The 17,452-nt window shown below is 57.2% G+C and overlaps 2 protein-coding genes across 7 annotated transcripts; one reads left to right on the top strand and one right to left on the bottom strand.

Annotated features, from left to right (window-relative positions):
* Positions 1-176: 176 nt before the first annotated feature.
* ATG9A (autophagy related 9A) lies at positions 177-10,428 on the bottom strand. Its single transcript, XM_048309634.1, has 14 exons — positions 10,272-10,428; positions 9,997-10,040; positions 8,625-8,689; positions 8,168-8,329; positions 7,923-8,064; positions 6,229-6,977; positions 5,749-5,902; positions 5,348-5,527; positions 4,274-4,519; positions 3,763-3,983; positions 3,224-3,341; positions 2,832-3,054; positions 2,547-2,689; positions 177-2,442 (listed from the first exon to the last, which is right to left on the bottom strand). The coding sequence occupies exons 1-14, from the start codon at positions 10,372-10,374 to the stop codon at positions 2,437-2,439; spliced, it is 2,556 nt and encodes an 851-aa protein (XP_048165591.1). The 5' UTR covers positions 10,375-10,428; the 3' UTR covers positions 177-2,436.
* A 119-nt stretch (positions 10,429-10,547) lies between these two features.
* Positions 10,548-17,357, top strand: ANKZF1 (ankyrin repeat and zinc finger peptidyl tRNA hydrolase 1). 6 transcript variants are annotated; one of them, XM_048309598.1, is made up of 16 exons: positions 10,550-10,595; positions 10,851-11,001; positions 11,292-11,401; positions 11,797-11,899; positions 12,292-12,476; positions 12,742-12,857; positions 12,973-13,126; positions 13,353-13,575; positions 13,752-13,853; positions 14,029-14,205; positions 14,302-14,409; positions 14,840-15,113; positions 15,590-15,701; positions 15,813-15,980; positions 16,089-16,159; positions 16,734-17,357. In XM_048309598.1, exons 2-16 carry the CDS (start codon positions 10,881-10,883, stop codon positions 16,852-16,854), a joined length of 2,145 nt encoding a protein of 714 aa, XP_048165555.1. In that variant the 5' UTR covers positions 10,550-10,595; positions 10,851-10,880; the 3' UTR covers positions 16,855-17,357. The 6 variants fall into 6 exon arrangements, with proteins under 6 accessions (XP_048165558.1, XP_048165555.1, XP_048165556.1 ...); XM_048309599.1 differs by having other exon boundaries at positions 10,558-10,595; positions 10,876-11,001; XM_048309601.1 differs by lacking the exon at positions 10,851-11,001 and having other exon boundaries at positions 10,548-10,595.
* Positions 17,358-17,452: the final 95 nt, after the last annotated feature.

Genomic DNA, 17,452 nt, shown 5'->3' with positions numbered 1-17,452 from the left:
CAGTGAGGATAAATATAGCCCCTGCCTCCTCCCGTGGCTGGGACTACGCTCCTTGGAGCTCCCAGTGCCGCCGGAGCAGCCGGCAAGCTCCTCACAGCCTTCTGCTACCATTGCAGGCCGGGCCAAGGTGGGCTGCACGGTACTACAGAGCGAAGGGAGACTCGAACACAGGCAGGGATGATACACCCCATCTTTATTAGACGGCTATACAGCTGTACAGCAAGGGCACGGGGGTACAATACCCAGGACCCCCGTGCCTGCGCATCTCAGGAGGAGATGAGGAAGAGTGGCTCGCCATGCACATGGGACACTGACGACACAAGCAAAACATGCGGCAAAGACTTGGGCCTGCTGTGCCTGGCCTCTCCCTCCTGCCAGCCCAGGGAAAGATCCAGAGTTTCCCCCTGCCCCAGGGCACTGCCTCCAACCGTTCAGCTGTACAGACCAGCAGCGACTCCATTGGGAAGCCCAGACACAGTGTCCCATAGGCCCAGTGAGGGGAGGCAGCAGCCTGGGTGCCAAGAGAAGCCACTGGAAAATCTGTGTTCCTGGGAGATGTGCTTTCAGCTTCCTTTTATCAAGCCATGACAGTCCCAAGCTGAAGCTGCTGTGGAGCAGATGCAGCCACTTCTCCGTGGAAGGACCCCAGCAGCACCCAGGTCCACAGAGCCCTGACCCCAGCACTCAAGAGCTGATCCCCACTCTGAGCTCTGCTTTAGCACGCACTGCTTGATCTCATACAGACCCCAGAGCAGTGGTAGCTCCAGCCCTGCCCAGCCATCCCCATGGCAACAGGGAGACTGCTACCCCCCAAAGAGCCTGCTCCTGTGCAAGCCCCCTTAGCCCTGCTCATGCCCAGGCTACCTGGGTGTAGAATTGCTGGCAGCAGGTGGCTTGGAGCTGTCCCAGGCTCAAAGGGCAGAGGGCAATAACCCTGGCAGGAGAAGAGGGATGGCAGAAGGAAGAGGGAGAGAAGAAGAGGGACAGCAGAGGAGGATGTGCAGTGGTCGCAGAGGGCATGGCAAAAGCAAGCTGCCCCTGCCAGAGGCAAGGGGAATAGAAAGCAAGTTGTGGGCAGGAGTTAGCTGGGATGCAAACCCCCAGAAACTGCAAAGAGGAGAGGGAGAACAGAAGGATGGTGGGATGTTCTTGTCTGAGGTCACACTGCACAGCTGGGATCCTGATTCCCCACCACCATCCCAAGGCTGGGCTGAGTTGTGCCTCTCCCTTCTGGGTTCAGGATGCCCCTCCTTGCTCTGCCAGGCATGAGACAGCTGCATGGTGTATGGTCTCCACAGCAGCTGAAACCATATTGCAAGCAAAAGGAAGGTTTCAGGAGGAAAGGAGGAGCTGGGAACCTCTGGGTGAAGATTTGAGGTGAACCAAAGCCTTTGCCTGGGAAGAGGAAAGGCCCAGTTCCACAGGAACAGCTGCATCAGGAGGACAGACCCAATACGACAGCACCTGAGCATGGGGAAAGAGGCCTTTTCTGGGCCTGGGGAAAAGGAACCAACACACCCTTCAGGGTGGGCTCTGAGGGGGCTGTGAGCACTCCTGGAAGATGCTGGGCTGCTCCACACTGGGGTGTCTTTGGCACTGCAGGAGGGCCCACTAGTAGCCCACATCCCATGGGTGCCACACATGGGGAGGATGCTGCTGCCCCGGCACAGAGGCGTCACCCCAATGACCTTTCCTTGCATGCAGGGAATGGGCCAGCTGTCATGAGTCAGGGAAGAGCTGCAGCATCCCTGGATCGAGCCAGAGCTGTTCCCACCAGCTCTGTATCCCACCTGTACTCATACCAGCAGCAGATACCAGGGCCCATCCCTCTGCAGGGTGCTAGGGCAGAGCGTTGGGTGACTGCCCCACTGTTGTCCTGCTTGGGCTGAAGGGCACAACACTGGTCCTCTCTGGGAGGACTCACGTGGTCCTAGGCACCTCCTCAGGGCTGCAGGCAGGGCAGTGTGGTGCTACAGGCTGAGCTAGACCACCCTCAACAACTCTTGCCCTCATTTTGGTGGCAGGTCCCAGCTTCGGGTGCACATCTCGATGGAGCTGATGCCATCTCACATCCCTCTGAAGAGCAGCTGCTGCTGCCACCTCCAAGTCAGTCCACTAGCAGCTCCTCACTGCTAGTCATGTCAGCTTCCACAGGCTCTGCAGAGATCCTCCGACATGGACAACACAGATGTGAACATGGATACAGGTTATGTACTCACACACGCATTCACCCCACAAGTCAGAGTGGTGCTGACTTGACACATGGCTGGACACAAGGTGCCACAGCAAAGCCGCCAGCCTGGCAGTTTTGTCTCTTCGGCAATTGATGGCAACAAAATGTCCACTCAGGACTGGAGAAGAAACAAGCTGATGCCGCATCTTGCTGCCCAGGTGGCTCCCAAACTGCAAGCCCCATGAGATCCCCAGTCTACCAGGCTATACCTGCAAGACAGAGAGAATGTGGCACCTACTGAGACCACCTGCCAGCACCCCAACCTGGCATCAGAGCACACCTTGCCGCTCTCGGCCATAGCCATCACCCTTACCTTGTGGATCTGTGGCGGAAGCTCGTCCTCTGAGCTCTCCTCTGGCACGGGCTCTGGGTGCCTCGCTGACTGCCCGTCCTCGGCCCAGCCTCCCAGAGGGAGGCGGGAGAAATGTGATGGGGCCCTGTGCACTGTGCCTGGGTCTGCAAGAGAGGCAAGATGTTAGATTAGCTACTTGGGGGACTGCCAGTGTCTCACAGCAGGCAGGCTGCTCGTGCCAGTCCATAAAGGGCATCAGTTACAGAGCTCTGACCTGAACTCAAACCTCTGCCCTGGCTCCTGTACCTGTGATGCCACCGTATCGCCGCTGGAAACCAGTCTGCAGTGTGGCCGTCTCCTCGGCAGGCTGCCGAGGTGAGGAGAAGGGGTAGCTGGCAGAACGGGGAATGGGGACAGGGCCACCCCGCTGAGCGTCCAGCTCCTCATGGGCGCTCTCCCCACTCTCGTCACTCTCTCTTCGATGCCAAGTATGCCGCTCGGGCTCCAGCTGGGCATGCTGCTTGTGCAACTGCAGGCCAAAACATGAGTGACTCAGCTGTGTGGGAGAAACCAGATGCCCAAACACACCCTCTCCGCAGCACTGCATACACACTGGTTTTCTCATCACGACAGACAGGGCAGTCCCCTGCCTGCCTTGCTCCGTGCCCCTCTGGCCAGCCCAGCTCTGGGTTGCTCACCTCGTGCATGTAGAGTGCATGAAGACTCATTTCAGTGGAGGCGTACTCCGACAGGATCATGCTCTGCAGTTGACCCTCCCAGGCGCTGCTCCCCGAACTCACAGTCCTTGCATCAGCACTGCCATGGAACACACCAGTAGTGTTTGCTACCCAGGGGCCCCCACACTGCCCAGCCCCTCTCCACTCTAATGTCAGGCTCACTGAGATCAGCTCCGGAGCTGGGTACAAAGAGGCTCTCTGCAGCATCTCCCCAACTACACAAGGTGACCAGCCCTGCTATGGCACTGCCTCTTCCCTACATGGGGGTCTCTCACCACTGTGGTACCTACAGGAGAACAACAGGACCCTTACCCTATCCTTTGGGGCCAGCCTTAGCACCTGGCACCTAGCACCTAATCCTGGGTCTTACTCTGCTTGTGAATGTCCCTTGCTGTCCAAGATAAATGCCACCATGCATCTAGGACAACAGGATGCAATTTGCACAAAGGGTAAAGGAATGTGCAAGGTGTCTGGCTGCCCTTCTCCAGCCAGCAGCTTACCCAGAGGCTGTCATGGCACTGGTGCCACGAGGCTGGGCTCCCTCTCCATCCCTTCCTGATGCCTGGAAGCCACTGGAAGCCTGCTGGGCAGACTGGAGTGGGGAGAAGGAACGCAGAGCTGAGGCCACTTCCGAGAGATGGCGGGAAGCCTGTCCATCCCGGCTCATGTGGAAGCCCAGCGCCGAGGAGCCCGCTATCACATTGGCAATCAGACTGTGAGGCTGCAGAGTCAAAAGGGAAAGAGTCACTGTCTTGTGCAGAGCTGGAGGACTGATCCCACCAGAAACACAGAGCTGGGCTATCTTGGCCCCTCTCCCAACTCACAGGGCTCTAGGACAAGCTGTTACCTTCTCTAGAAACCCAGAAGTGTCCCAGATAGTGCTGATCTATCACATTTGCATCCCCAGACACATCCCAGACAAAGGCAAAATTGCCCGGAGGGCCTGACAATGAATTTGCCAGCATCTAGTAAGCACCCCAAGAACAACCCACATGCCCTGAGCCTGGGCACCTCTGACTCCGACTGCAGGGACTGGATGGAGCTGAAGAGGGCATTTTCAGGGAGCACAGCCTGCTGAGCCAGTGCCACGCTGCTGTCCCGGTGCACCCGCTCCTTCAGAAAGCCGATGAAGGCTGTGCTCTCACGGGGTGGCTGCCACTTGGGGTTGGTGATAGCAAAGTGCATGAGGGATAGCTCCGTCTTGCCATCCTCGGCCTGCTGGTAAATGGAGGCCTCCGTCTTTCCTGCTGACATCCACTGTGGACAACAGACAAGTAATGAGAGACAGGATCTGCTTTACAACCCTGCCAGCCCTGGAAATCTTGCAATCAGTCTGGGCAAAGCATGCAACACCCAGCCCAATCAAGCCCATGGCTCTCTATGTAGCAGGTGCTACACTGAAAGTCCCCATGCTCATTCAGCCCTCTCAGCCTGGGGAAGAAGCAACAAGCACAGTGTGTTCCACCTCCATCCCAGCGCATGAATTGCTGCAAGGGAACTGGGGAGCTGGGAACAGTCACAAAATACAGAGCTGAATGCCTTATCTTGCACTCTCCAGCTCACAGCAGGACATTCCTTCTTAAAAGCTTCCTGCCACAATGAGTTCACCTCCTTCCTCGTTTACATCTGTGTCACTAGGAAGTCTTTCCCTAGACAAGTAACCCAAATTCCCAGGTACACAAAAAAAATGAACCCCTTTTCCCTCCATCGTAGATTTTGCATAATGGAAAATGCTTCCCATTTCCTCTAGGCTGATTCTCTCCTGAGCACAAGCAGGTCAGCTTCTTAGTGGTCACACTTTCTAAATGTCCAAATATCCCCATTCCACTCTCCTGAGGACACAGAACCCTTGGCTGTGAAAACATGCAATGACATCAAAGAAATGACACAGCCTGATTCCCAAAGCATCTGGTCAATAATCACAGCTGGGCCACAAGAGCCTTCTGGAGCTGGTGACCTGTGTTGCCAAACCCAGACACCCTACCAAGAGGTGGGTGGCTGGGCTGTGAGCTGCCAGGAGTGGTGAGTTAGGGCCTCTCATGGGTCTAAAGGACCAGACATGCCAGTGGGCAACGCAGGACCTACCGCTGGGTGGCCGTGCTGGCGCACGTCCATCTGGGCAAAGGAGCAGGTGTCACCCACGCCCACCACCTCCACGGTGAAGTTACGGAAGAAGTCAACAATGTCCAAGGACTTGGGCCGCAGGCAGATGATGAGGATCAAGGGGGTAATGATGGGACTTAGAAGCTCTTCCAGGATGAAGACCTGAGCACAGAAATAATGGGTTCAGCACAAGCTTGAGGTTCAAAAAACCCACAATCCCAAAGGCAGCCCCTAGATGTGGCCCTCCGTCTTCTGAGGCAGGGTATCTCTGAGGATGCTGCCTTGTTCCTCTACAAGCCCAGGAGCTGCTGAGCTCTCCAGCAGCTTCTCCCTCCTGCAGGGATAGGGGCGAGTCCCCAGCTCCCCAGTTAAGCCAAGCTCACCGCTTTGTACTGGAAGAGCTGGGCAAACTCATCCCTGGTCTCGTAGCGGTGGGCGTTGCCCTGCCAGTGGTCAGGCATGTAGTGGATGTGTGCCAGGATGACTCGCAGCAGCTGCTCTGGGCAAAAGACCAGGTGCTGGTCAGGGATGAAGGACCTGCAGGACAGGACAAGGAAACACCACAGCATTACACCTCAGTTCCTGGGAGATGTCATCTTGGGAGGGCAAGGTGACTGGCCCATATCACAGCTCCACCTGTAACCTTCCGACCAGCCCAGGCCCTCATATCATACAACCACTGCAGCCAGGATCACTACTACCCCCTTTCTCCAGCCCGGTCCGGCCTCTCCCCAGCCATGTCCCTCACTCACGCAGATTCACATCCATTTGCAAGCCAAGAGCATGTTTACATGGATTGCTGCCAGCCCTACTGCTCCCTACAGCGCTGCCAGGAGCACAGGGGCAGCACAGACCCACCTCACCTGCACACCGTGATGCCCACCCCGAGCAGGGTGACCGTGGTCAGGACGTGCTCAACCGCAAGCACGTCCTCATCATAGATGGTGAGAGCGATGAGCACAGCTAGGATGGAGCCAGCAAAGAAGGCCACGTTCTTGGCCACGATGGTGAGAAGCGGGGAGATAAAGCAGTTCATGTACTTGGAAGCTGGCTTGTACCCCTTGCTGAGGCGTGAGTGCAGTTCGTGATCCAGCTCGTTGAAGTGTCGGAGGTAACAGCGGCCATAGAGAGACCAGCAGCGGGCACCCAGGCTGCCTGGCTCCCGCTTCAGGATCTCCGTGTAGCTGAAGAAAGCATAGAGGATCTGCCAGATGAGGATGAGGGGACAGAGGAGGAAGTTAGCAATGCCAATCCAGAGGATGCGAGTACTGAGCTTCTCAGCCAGCTCCAGGCGGTTCCCGGCCCGCTTGTATTCGGCCTTCAAGCTCCACTCGTTCTCAAAGAGGGAGCCGGGACCCCAGAAGAAGATGAGCTCAAAGTTGTACTTGAGCCCACGCGTGTAGAAGACGGTGTCTCCTAGCAGGGGCAGGCGGAAGCGGATGGGCAGCAGTGACTTGTTCACCATGGCCACCATGTAGTTCTTGAAACGAAGGATGCGGTGATAGATGTCCAGCTCTGTCAGCTCCTTCTTGTGGATGCAGATCTGGTGCTCCTTCTGGATCTGCACAATGCGAGCCTGCACCTCCTGCCAGGTGTAGTAGGGCAGGGTGGACTGGAAGGGGACAAGCAGCAAGATTAGGGGCAAGAAGCATCCAGGGACAGAAGCCAGGCTGAGCCCACTGAAGTAGCAGGTCCCAGCACGCACCTGGGGTGCTAACAAAGTCCATAACACCAGGACATGAGGCACCCTCTGGCACTGCTTCAGCCTGCAGCAGGCAAACCCCACACCTTGCCCTGGTGCCCTTTATCCCCTAGATTAGCACAGATGACTGTTTCCCAGCCACTCGTGCACCAGCTTCCCTGGAGGCACAAACACAGGTCCAGGCTTGCATGGGTCCTCCCAGAGCTGCCATTTGGAGTCAGTAGGGAGAAACAAACAAGGAAGGGACTTAAACAGTGTCCCAGAGGGAGCCCATGGAAAAACTGGGGACAAACCAAGCCTCTTGGCTCACCCCACCTTTCTCAAGACACTTTCTCCCTTCAAAGGATGCGCACATCATGTGAAAAGGATGCCTTTTCATGTTGTCCATTAGAGCAAGGACTCTGGACTAGGATGTATGTGCCAGCCTCAAACCCCATCTGTGACACACTGATCTCCTGTGTGACCTTCACAACTAAGTAGCTCCAAACCTCCCAAGTAAACAAGGAAGCTGAGGTTGTCCACATCCCAGAGAGGTATGAGGATATCCTTGCTTATGCCTTCTCTGTGGAAGGCATCACAGAAAAGGCCACCGCTGAAGAATACACATACTGGGTGGCATATGGCAGAAGCACGCACCAGCAGGCAGAGAGGCTGACTGGGCAGAGAGGGGTTAACACAGAATAAGCTGGCTGCTGGAGAAGAGGCTGAAAGGAGGCCATGTGGTTATGGAGCAGAGGGAAGAGCGCTCAGTTCAACTGAGAAGTGGAGAGGCGTAAAGGCAAATTGCAACCACCCAGCAAATGCCTCCCATGACCCTCAGCAGCCCCGCATGTGGCCCCTGGCTCAGAGACTTACCATGGGGATTTTCAGGGCATTGATGTAGAAGGAGTGAATCTCCCAGTAGCAGCAAATGTTGTAGATAAACTTGACGAGTCGGTGGATCCAGAAAACTCCAGCTATCACCAGGATGCAGATGAGGAAGCTGTTTGCCTGGATTCTGCAAGCAGGAAGAGGCAAGTAGTGGGATACAGGCCCAGACAGGAGCCCTGAGTACTTAAGAAAACAAGAGCAGTGGCTAACATGCCCTCCACTGCCCCTACCTTGCACTGCAGACATTTGGAGGCAGGAAAGCATCTGGCAGAGTCACCTTAACGGGCTCACTCGGATGCTGACTGTGATTTAATGCTTTGTTGGCAAAGAGGATGTCATAATCAACGCAGCTGATAAGAAAGGTGGTGAATGCCACCACAAAGATGAACTGCCTGTGAAAAAAGAGAATGTTGTGAGGGAATCACCTTTCTGCTCTGCCCCAAAACATGAAGCAGCCAGGGTCATATGCCATGGAGATGCAATCCCACAGCCACGGCAGCAGGAAAGCTCACAGGCAATGGTTTCTCAAAGTGAAGTGCAGGTCTGGGGCATGGAAAATCCTAATGAAGGGGAGACGACAACTATGAAAGGAACCCTTCCACCCACACAGCCGCAAGAGCTTGGCAAGTGCCCTTGGCTGTTCCCCAGCAGCTGTCACAGCCACAACAGAGGGGAACCTGCACTTACATGAGCTCAAAGATCTCTCCAATGAGCATGCACGTGAAGCCATTCTTCTGATGCAGGTTATAGACGTGAAAGCTACAGTCAAGGAGAACAGCATGGAGACTCCTCTCTGATGAAGGATGGAGAGGCTTCTGTCCCACTGGTATTCCACAGCTCCTCAGCCAAGTCTCCCTTTACCACCAAGAGAAAACCTCTTCCACCCCTACTCATCAGCAAGTTGGTTCCCCACTGCAGGAAAACACACTCTGCCCAGGTAAAGCACAGCTGGGGTAGAAGGACTTGGCTTCATTCATGCTCTTTTCTTCCTCCACTCAACACCCATAGTGAGGTCTGTCCAGCACAGAGCAGAAACTCAGCCTGCACTCAGGCTGCACAAGGGTGGATAGGGCAGGGCATGGTAGGGCAGAACAAGACAGAGACAGGCAAAAATGCATTTAGTGGCACCTAGCTCCTGGTCCTGACCCCAGCAATGTAGTCAGCATAACTAACACCATTCTATAAAGCAAGCAGCCCTTCTCTGTCACCGAGTGCATCATTTGTTAGTAGGTCACCCTTTCCCCACTTATCCGGTGCTGAAGGTCCTGTGAACCAAGTAGAAAAATCAAATGGGTTCCTCCTTCTGCTCCCTATTGGCCTCAAGATTCCTTGGCACCAGGCTGATTACTCTCTTCCGTGCTGTCCTTGAAGGTCCCAGGCACACGGCCAACCCAACAGAGGTGATGACCCCGTCACAGAACAGGGAAGTAATAACAGCACCCAGAGCACTATCCACAAAATCATGGAGTTACTAATCCTAAGTGGGAACTTGTATCATAGCTGCTGCCAGGCAGTGAGACCCAGGACTCCGCAGTACCAGGGACACCCCCATTGTCATCTGCTTGACTCGCATTCTTTTATGTGATTTTTGAGTCTACATTATGATCGTTATGATGATACAGCAAACCATATATTAAGATATGACCAGATCTGTAGAGAGTCTAGATTATTAGAAACCACAAACTAAGAAATTCTGTTCTATGCTACTTATAAAATTGTACTACACTGATTCTGCCTAGAGAAATCCTGTGCTACTCTGATTGTAAATGCCACGCCAGCAATAAAATCCTGTTAAGAATATAAAGCGTTAACTGTAACTACAACAGTACCATCGCCACTCTCGCAAATGTTCCTAGAAGCACCGTTAGGACCCTGTGTCAAGTGACCGCATCCCAAGGGGTGGGGGCTCTGTTAACGCCTCTGGAGCTGTGTAGTGTCCTACAGGAAGGGGCTGACACTGCACAAGCTCCAAGTTACACCAAGCTCCATGTTTTCCCAGGACTTAAAGCCGGGACGAGGGGGATACAACCCGCCTGACCCTCGCCCTGCAAAAGGATATGCGAGAGAAGAAAAGGTCGAGGTTCTCGATGTGATGCCACGGAGCTGAAGGAAGAAGCAACACAGAGTGAGGGGCCCTCAGCACACCCACCCTTGGTGTTGTAACCGGCGAAACCTACCCCTTCCCCGCTGCGCCTGGCGCCCGAAGCCCCAAACCAGCCCCGCAGCCGCCACCCCGGCTCCCCTCGGTGTCCAGCGGCTCCCCTGCGTCCCCGGTCTCTCCCGCACCCCGCCGCCGGCCAGGCCCCAACCCCCGGTGCTGGTGCCGTCGCTCACACTTGGCGCCCTCGGGGACGTGGACGAGCAGGTCGCCACCACCGGGGGGAGACTCGGTGGAGGAGCTCTCCAGGCGCTGGTACTGCGTCTCGAAATGGGCCATGGCGGGGCCCCGCGCCGCCGCCGCCACCGGCCCGGCCCGGCCCGGCCCGGCGCGGCGCGGCGCGGCCCTCTCGGCCCCGCCCGCGACTGGCAGGCGCGGCCACCAATGGCGAGCGGGGGGCGGGACGCGGACGGCCAATGGACGCGCGGGGGCGGGACCCGCGGCGGCGGCGCGCGGGATGTGACGGGCGGCGCTTCCGGGCCGGGCGGCGGCGGTGGCCTGTGAGCGGCGGGGTGGGCACGGGGGGAACGGCTTCGGGGGCCATGGGGCACAGCAGCTGGGACGGTGGTGGGGGTACTACAGCAGCTTGGGGAAGGGGGATCGCGGGGGGAGTGGCCCCGGGCGCGGTGCGGGGTTCCCGGGGCAGCGGCGGCGGAAGGGTTCCGGCCACAGTGAGGGCTCGGGCGGGGGCAGAGCGGTGGGGCGGGTGTCGAGGCGGTCACCGGCGTGTGGTTCCCGACGGGCCCATTACTCAGGCACTGTCCCGGCCGCTGGGAGCAGTAGCGATGCCGGAGAGCAGGTCCGTGTTCGAGGCCGCTCAGGACCCTGAACTCCTGCGCGGGCTGACCCTTGTCACCGGATTTGCTGCGGATGCGGGTGTTTCCGAGCTGGCACCTGGGAGCCACGGTGCGTGGGGCTCCGCGGGGACGGCGGGAAGGAAGTTATTTGGCTGAGCTCGTGTCCACCACAGATTTGGTGTTCTGTCCCCAGCTCAGCTTGGGTGATCACCCCGGAGCTTGGCCATGGGAGCTGCCTGGTGGGTGGGTAAATGGGCTTTTCTCGGTGACACCCCAGGGCCCTCGAAGCTCCTTCAGCCACAGGTTTCTTTGGATGGCTGAGGAGGGACGCAGGAGACTCCACTCCTTGCAGTGCAGCCTGTGGGGCTGCCTGTGCACAGCCCTTCCTTGTTCTTCCAGAGAAACCTACAGCACCCAGCTGTGAGGAGAAGGCCCATGGGGTCGCTGAGGTGCCAGAGAGGATGTGTTGCTTGACCTGCGGGCAGGTGTTTGGGAGCCGGGAGGAGCAGGTGAGCAGGGCTGAGCAGGCAGCGTGAAATGGGAGTGGGGCTGGCATGACTGGTGGGATCCTGCTGTGGAAGCTCAGCCCCAGCATGGTGCAGCCCAGTGCTGGCTGCTTGCCGACTGCTCATGTCCTATTGGGATCTAGCATGCAAACCTTGTATATTATCAATTAAAAATATCATTTACTGGAAGCAAAGGGTAAGTGTAGCACAGGCCTGTACTTGTTCAGGTTAACTGTTTCACAGGTAACTCCTTAATAACAGTGCCGTTTTCAAATCAGGACTGCTGAAGGATCCTGGCATCAGTTTAGCCTTTGGGGTCTTTCACCTCCTGCCCTTTGGTGGTGATGGCTTTCATGGACCACCAAGACGCTGCCAGCTCATACATTTTTGCTCCACAGACTGAGCACTACCGTCTTGATTGGCACCGCTTCAACCTGAAGCAGCGACTCCTGGGGCACCGCACGCTGCCTGCTGAAGTGTTTGAGGAGAAAACCCGCACAGGTGAGGAACTGGGCTGTCTGCATTGGAGCCCAGGGGCTGTCAGTGACCTCACTGGGGCTCTTCTGTGCAGGGATGAAGCGTCTGCTAGCGCAGGCTCCCTTTATTCTGTCCCTGTGGGGTCTTCTCAGGGTCCAGAACTGCTTCTGATCTGTTATGATTTGTTATAGGGAGAAGGGGGTGTTTTAACTGAGCCCCTGCCTAAGCATACCTGGGGATCCAGAGCCCCAAACTCCTATCTTCCAAGGCCACAGCCCCTTTGTGATATATAGGGTTATTTGACAGAATATTTCTGGGGTTGTGGGCACTCTGCAAGTGCCCTTGAAGTCACCTGCAGAGTTTTCGGGAAGCTGTTCATTGATCTGTTTCACTGCATCTTTTTTTTTCCCTTGCAGGTGATGTTTCCAGCATCTCAGGATCCGACTCAGATAGCTCTGATGTGAGCAGTGAGTCAGAGTTGCTTCCCTCTGCCAGTGACAGCCCCTGGACCCGCCAGGTTCCCCGCTCCCACAAGGTGCTGCTGCGCAATGCAAAGGGCCAGCTCATCTCTGCGTACCGCTGTGTGCTGGTCACTGGGAAGGCAAGTCACAGCCCAGCTTTTTGGGAGAGGGACCCCAGAAAAGGTTGGTGGCACTGGGGTGTAGATGTCTCTCTGACAATTGCCTCTCCTGTGATAGGAAGGGTGGACTCTGGTGCCGGGTCAGAGCCCCAGACTTGCTGGTGGCCTGTTTTTTGGCTGTGGGGTACTCCCAGAAACACAAGCAGAGGGGCTTGTGTCTGTCCTGGGGGCAGCAAGAGGTAAGGAGGTAATGCCATGGGTGCTAGCAAGGGTGTCTGTGTATCAGGATGGCATTGAGGACACGGTGGAGCTGACAGCATCGCTGCAGAGCCTCAGTGCAAGCACGTGCTGGGTTGTGCTGATGATGGGTGGCGGGCACTTCGCAGGAGCAGTGTTCCGGGGGTGAGTACAGGGGGACGGCGGGATTGCCCCTCTGGGCACAGTCAGCTGGAGCTACTTTTGCATGTTAATCCCACGCACACTAAGCTCTGTTGCTCATGCCTGCCCCTCTCCGTAGCCCACAGGTGCAGGAGCACAAGACCTTCCACCGCTACACGGTGCGAGCACGGCGGGGCACAGCCCAGGGCGTTCGGGATGCCCAGAGCCCAGGGTCAGCACCCAGATCGGCTGGGGCCTCCCTGCGCCGCTACAACGAGGCTGCGCTGCTCAAGGTGAGGAGGCACCACAGCGCTGGGCTCTTGGCAGGGAGAGCGATCCTGGCTGGCTCTGTCAGGCGGTACCACACTGCTGCTGGAGCACATGGCAGGGGCGGTGGGCTCTGGAAAAGGGGCAGGGCCGAACTGAGGCCACTCTGTCCTGGATTTGTCCCTGCTCCAGAACTATGTTTAGCCCACATAATGTGCTCAGGATCCCATTAAGCTTCTTCTTTCTTCCCAGGATATTCAGGACCTCCTGGCAGTCTGGGCACAGCACCTGAATGAAGCTCAGCGCATCTTCCTCCGCGCCCCTCGTCACAACCGTGCGCTGCTCTTCAGCGGCAGGAACCCAGCCCTCACCCGAGGCGACCCTCGCATCTGCCACATCCCCCTCAGCACCCGCAGGGCCACCCTGCGAGAGGTGCTGCGAGTCCACACCACGCTGGCCAGCCTGCAGGTGTATGGTGAGTTGGACCAGCCCTTGTGCCTGTGGGTCAGGGCAGGTGGGGTGGCACGGTCCCTTGTGCATTAGAGGATGCTACCCTATGGGGTGGAGGTGCTAGCTCTTCAGCCCTCAGTCCCTGGAGATAGGGGGTGCTCCCTGTCCCCAGGCAATGACGGGAGTACCCTTGCTGCCCAGGGAAGGACACACCACTGGAAGATATCACTGGGTCCCCCCGTAAGGTCTGGCAGAAGAGGCAGCGGAAACCAGAGGTGGATTCCCTGCAGGAGGACACAACTGGTGAGTTGAACCATGGAGGGAGACACGACTGACCAAGCAGGAGGGGTCTCACGTTACGGCATGGGCCAGATTTGTGGCCCAGAGGGGATTTTCAGAGTGTGGCTGGACAGGAGAAAGACAGGGTGTTCTTGGCTGAGAGCCCCGAGTGATTTGTTCTGTGTGTGTGGGGCCTTAGCCCCAGTCTTATCACCCCCCTCAGCCCCGGAGGAGGAGGAAGAGGAGGAGGAAAGCCCTGCAGGGGAACTGGAAACTGTGGAAGTGACACTGGGGACCTTGGACCTCCGAGAGTTTGAAGTGATGCCTAAGCGAAACCGCAAAAGGAGGAAGAAGAGGAACAAGAAGGTGGAGAAAGGTGAGGGGGAAGAACTGGCAGGGGCAGTGTAGGAAGGCCATGGCTGGGATGCAGGCTGGCCCTGATCCTCTTCCTCACAATGTGTTGCCTGTGCAGGGCCTTGTGCTGAAGAGACTGGACACCAGTGTGGGCAGCCTGGCCTGGAGCCAGTGACAGAGCTGCAGGGGGAGGCTGAGGCTGGACTGCTTCCCTGGAGCAATGGAGGTAAGCGGGGTCGGGAGCTGCGATGCTGGATACCTGCCCCATGTACTGGTGGCTTTTCAGGGGGGTGAAGAGCATATCATGCAGGTGCCCAGACCAGCTGGGTGTGAGAAGTCTTTAGTGCAGCCATGTGCCTTAGAGTGAGTTGTGTGTTTGGAGCCATAGCTCTGAGCCAGGGAGGCCAGGGAGCACCTGGCTAAGCCAAGTGTGTTAGGGGGATTGGAGTGGGTCTTACCTCAGGAGAGGACTTGGCTGCTGCCAACAGTGCCTAGCAATGCCATAGCACATCGCTACAGACTCTGAATGTGCTGAAGATCCTGCAGTACCCAAATCCAGCTAGTGAGATGATGCATTGTGTGTGTTCCCTAGTCAGACCAGAGCACTGCTCTTCCCAGTCTGCCCATCAGACTCCTCTCTTGTTCTTCTCTCATAGGAGACCCTCAGACCCAGCTCTGCGATGCTCTGTTCACTGCCTGCAGGACAGGGGATGTGCGGACACTGCGGCACCTCTTGGGTGTGCCAGAGAACAGGGGCCTGCCGGGGGACATCGAGGACGGGGAGATGGCACCATCTCTGGATATGGCCCACGCCCTGCTGAACCAGCCTGTGGATGAGCACGGCCGCACCCTGCTTCACGTGGCAGCACGGGCAGGCAAGGCTGAGGCTGTGCGTCTGCTGCTGGAGGCAGGGGCGGACCCTGCCCTCAGGTACGGCTGCAGGGCGCCCAGTGGTTCACAACCCCTGCTGTGGGAGTCCAGCAACTCACTCCTGTCTCAGCCACAGGAAACTGGTGCCACCCTTGTCCTGGGACAGCCAGGATTGGTCTCTACAACCCAGGACGTCTGGGGTTTTTATGGGAGACGTAAGAGCTGAACCACCCTTCTCTCTGCCAGCCTGGTCTGGCATGGCACCAGGTGGGCAGTGCCTCAAAGTGCACACAAGTTTCTTGGTAGGCAGTTCCAAGGGCCAGGATAAGACAAAAGCACCATGCAGGGGCTTTTAGAGGCAAGGAGAGGATTTGGAGGATTCTGGTATAGGAATAAGGAACTTTCCCCTCCTTGGCTGTGATATCGTGCCCTGCAGTACACACTTCCCATCTCTGGGGAGTCTCTGGGCTCACAGCCCGGTGGGATGCAGACACTAAGATAGCAGTGTGAGTGAGCTGGTCTCCCTCGTCTCACAGGGACAGGCAGGAGAAGACCCCGTACTGCGCGTCTGCTGACAGACTGACCCGCAACGCCTTCCGCAAGTTCATGGTGGACCATCCAGACAAGTATGACTACAGCCGTGCCAAGGTGGGCGCCTGCCCTCTGCCCTCACCAGCAGGGAGACCCCAGAGCTCTCCTCTCCCACTCCTGCCATTGCCCCAGGCTCAGTGGGAGATGCTGCCTGCCCTCTGCCCTCAGGTGCCAGGGCCCCTGACACAGGAGATGGAGGCCAAGAAGCTGGAGAAGAAGCGGGCACAGAAAGCCCAGCGGAAGCAACGGGAGCAAGCACAGCGGGAGGAGCGGCAGCGCTGGGAGCAGGAGCAGAAAGAGAAACAGCAGTTTGCAGCCCTGTCTGACAGGGAGAAAGTGAGGATTGGGAAAGGGATGCAGCCCTGCTACGGCAGTGTTGATGCAGTGGGCTCTGGGCACAGCAGCTCCCAGGGGCTGCGGGGCTGAGCTGTCTCTGCTCCCCAGAGGGCACTGGCTGCTGAGCGGAGGTTGGCTGCACAGCTGCAGGACACCGGCACAAGTCTTGCCAACATCAGGTAACCATCCCAGCAGCATGGCTCTGAAGACAAATTCTCCCGTGTCATCACAGCTGTTCCAGCCCTTCTCACCCTTCTCACACTAGCTTTCCAGTCTAAAGCTATTCCTGTCCACTCAATTTCCAGTAGTGCTTGTGTAAAAGTTTCCTCCCTTTCTTGCCCTGCTCCCCTGAAATATTTTGCTAAGAATGACTTGGTCCACTTGCAGCCAGATCTACAGCAAGCCAACACCCCAGCCACTCCTGTGTCCCCGTTCACTTTCCTCTGCCACCTCACAGCCAGCACTCCCTGTGCTTATCTGGACAGGGGCTTTAAAACCTTTATGGGGCCAAGTCCCTCCATATTCATTCTGCCTCCAAGTACCTCACACCACGTTCCCATGCAGCATCTCCTCCAGGGAGCGTGTCCTGGCCAGGCCATTGGGTGAGCACACCAGCCCTGTGAGACCAGAGGAGCCCCAGCTCCCTCGTGCTGCTGGTGTCTTGTGTCACAGCCCAGGCAGGGAATCCTTTACTCTTCTAACTCTTTTGCAAGTGTCACCTTTGCTCAGGGCCAGCTCTTCTCTTTCCTGCAGCCGCTGCTGGCATTGTGGAGAGTCCCTGCTGGGACGGATCCCTTTCCATTACCTCGACTTCTCCTTCTGTTCCACGGCCTGCCTGCAAACCCACCGCCGGGCCCAGGCTGGCCACACATAATGCTGGAGACTGCTGCCACCTGCCAAGGATCAATGTGGTGGGGACATGGCTGAGCACTGCCTGTGCAGCAAGGGAGAGCTTGTGGAATAGCGATGGTCAGAGGGACTGCACTGGCCATGTCACTCTCCAGGGCGCCTCTGGCAAGGCTCTGGGCATGAATATCACTCTGGGTGGTGGCTGGCGAAGTTAATAACTGAGAGGTCTCCATGTGCTAGTGTGAGGGGCCAGGACTGTTTGGTGGCCTGGCTCCAGCCGGGGGTCCCACTGCCAGCTTTTCTCATGGCTACCTCATAGGTTGCTGTCTGTAGGCGGAAGGACAGATCCTGACACATACAGACCCTACCTGCGGACACCCTCGAGGCTGTGCTTTACCTCTCCTCTCCTGGCTGCCATCAGCATCTCAGCCCTGTCACGTTAGCCACTACTTCCTCTGCCTACATTGTCAATAAAGAGGTGCCTTGACCCCCTGGACATGGGGGGAGTCAGAATGAGCACTGGAACTATTTGGAATGAGTGTGGCATTGATATGCACATCAGGCTCAGTCCTGCATCCCTTACTCATTAGCACAGGCCCTGCCTGTCCCCAGAGGAGGGCAGG

Source organism: Corvus hawaiiensis, chromosome 7, assembly GCF_020740725.1.
Source record: "Corvus hawaiiensis isolate bCorHaw1 chromosome 7, bCorHaw1.pri.cur, whole genome shotgun sequence".
NCBI lineage: Eukaryota > Metazoa > Chordata > Aves > Passeriformes > Corvidae > Corvus > Corvus hawaiiensis.
The sequence above is the reverse complement of the archived record's forward strand: the minus strand, read 5'-3'. Positions and strand labels throughout refer to the sequence as shown.

What these genes read in the sequence shown, in the direction of transcription:
- ATG9A (XM_048309634.1), bottom strand. Translation starts at nt 10,374, where the DNA reads ATGGCCCATTTCGAGACGCAGTACCAGCGCCTGGAGAGCTCCTCCACC. An exon ending in CGTCCCCGAGGGCGCCAAGT is followed by an intron (nt 10,041 to 10,271) that starts GTGAGCGACGGC and finishes TTCTTCCTTCAG; the next exon opens with CTCCGTGGCATCACATCGAG. An exon ending in GTGGGCATCACGGTGTGCAG is followed by an intron (nt 5,903 to 6,228) that starts GTGAGGTGGGTC and finishes CCTGTCCTGCAG; the next exon opens with GTCCTTCATCCCTGACCAGC.
- ANKZF1 (XM_048309598.1), top strand. Translation starts at nt 10,881, where the DNA reads ATGCCGGAGAGCAGGTCCGTGTTCGAGGCCGCTCAGGACCCTGAACTC. An exon ending in GCTGGCACCTGGGAGCCACG is followed by an intron (nt 11,002 to 11,291) that starts GTGCGTGGGGCT and finishes TTGTTCTTCCAG; the next exon opens with AGAAACCTACAGCACCCAGC. An exon ending in GAACAAGAAGGTGGAGAAAG is followed by an intron (nt 14,206 to 14,301) that starts GTGAGGGGGAAG and finishes TTGCCTGTGCAG; the next exon opens with GGCCTTGTGCTGAAGAGACT.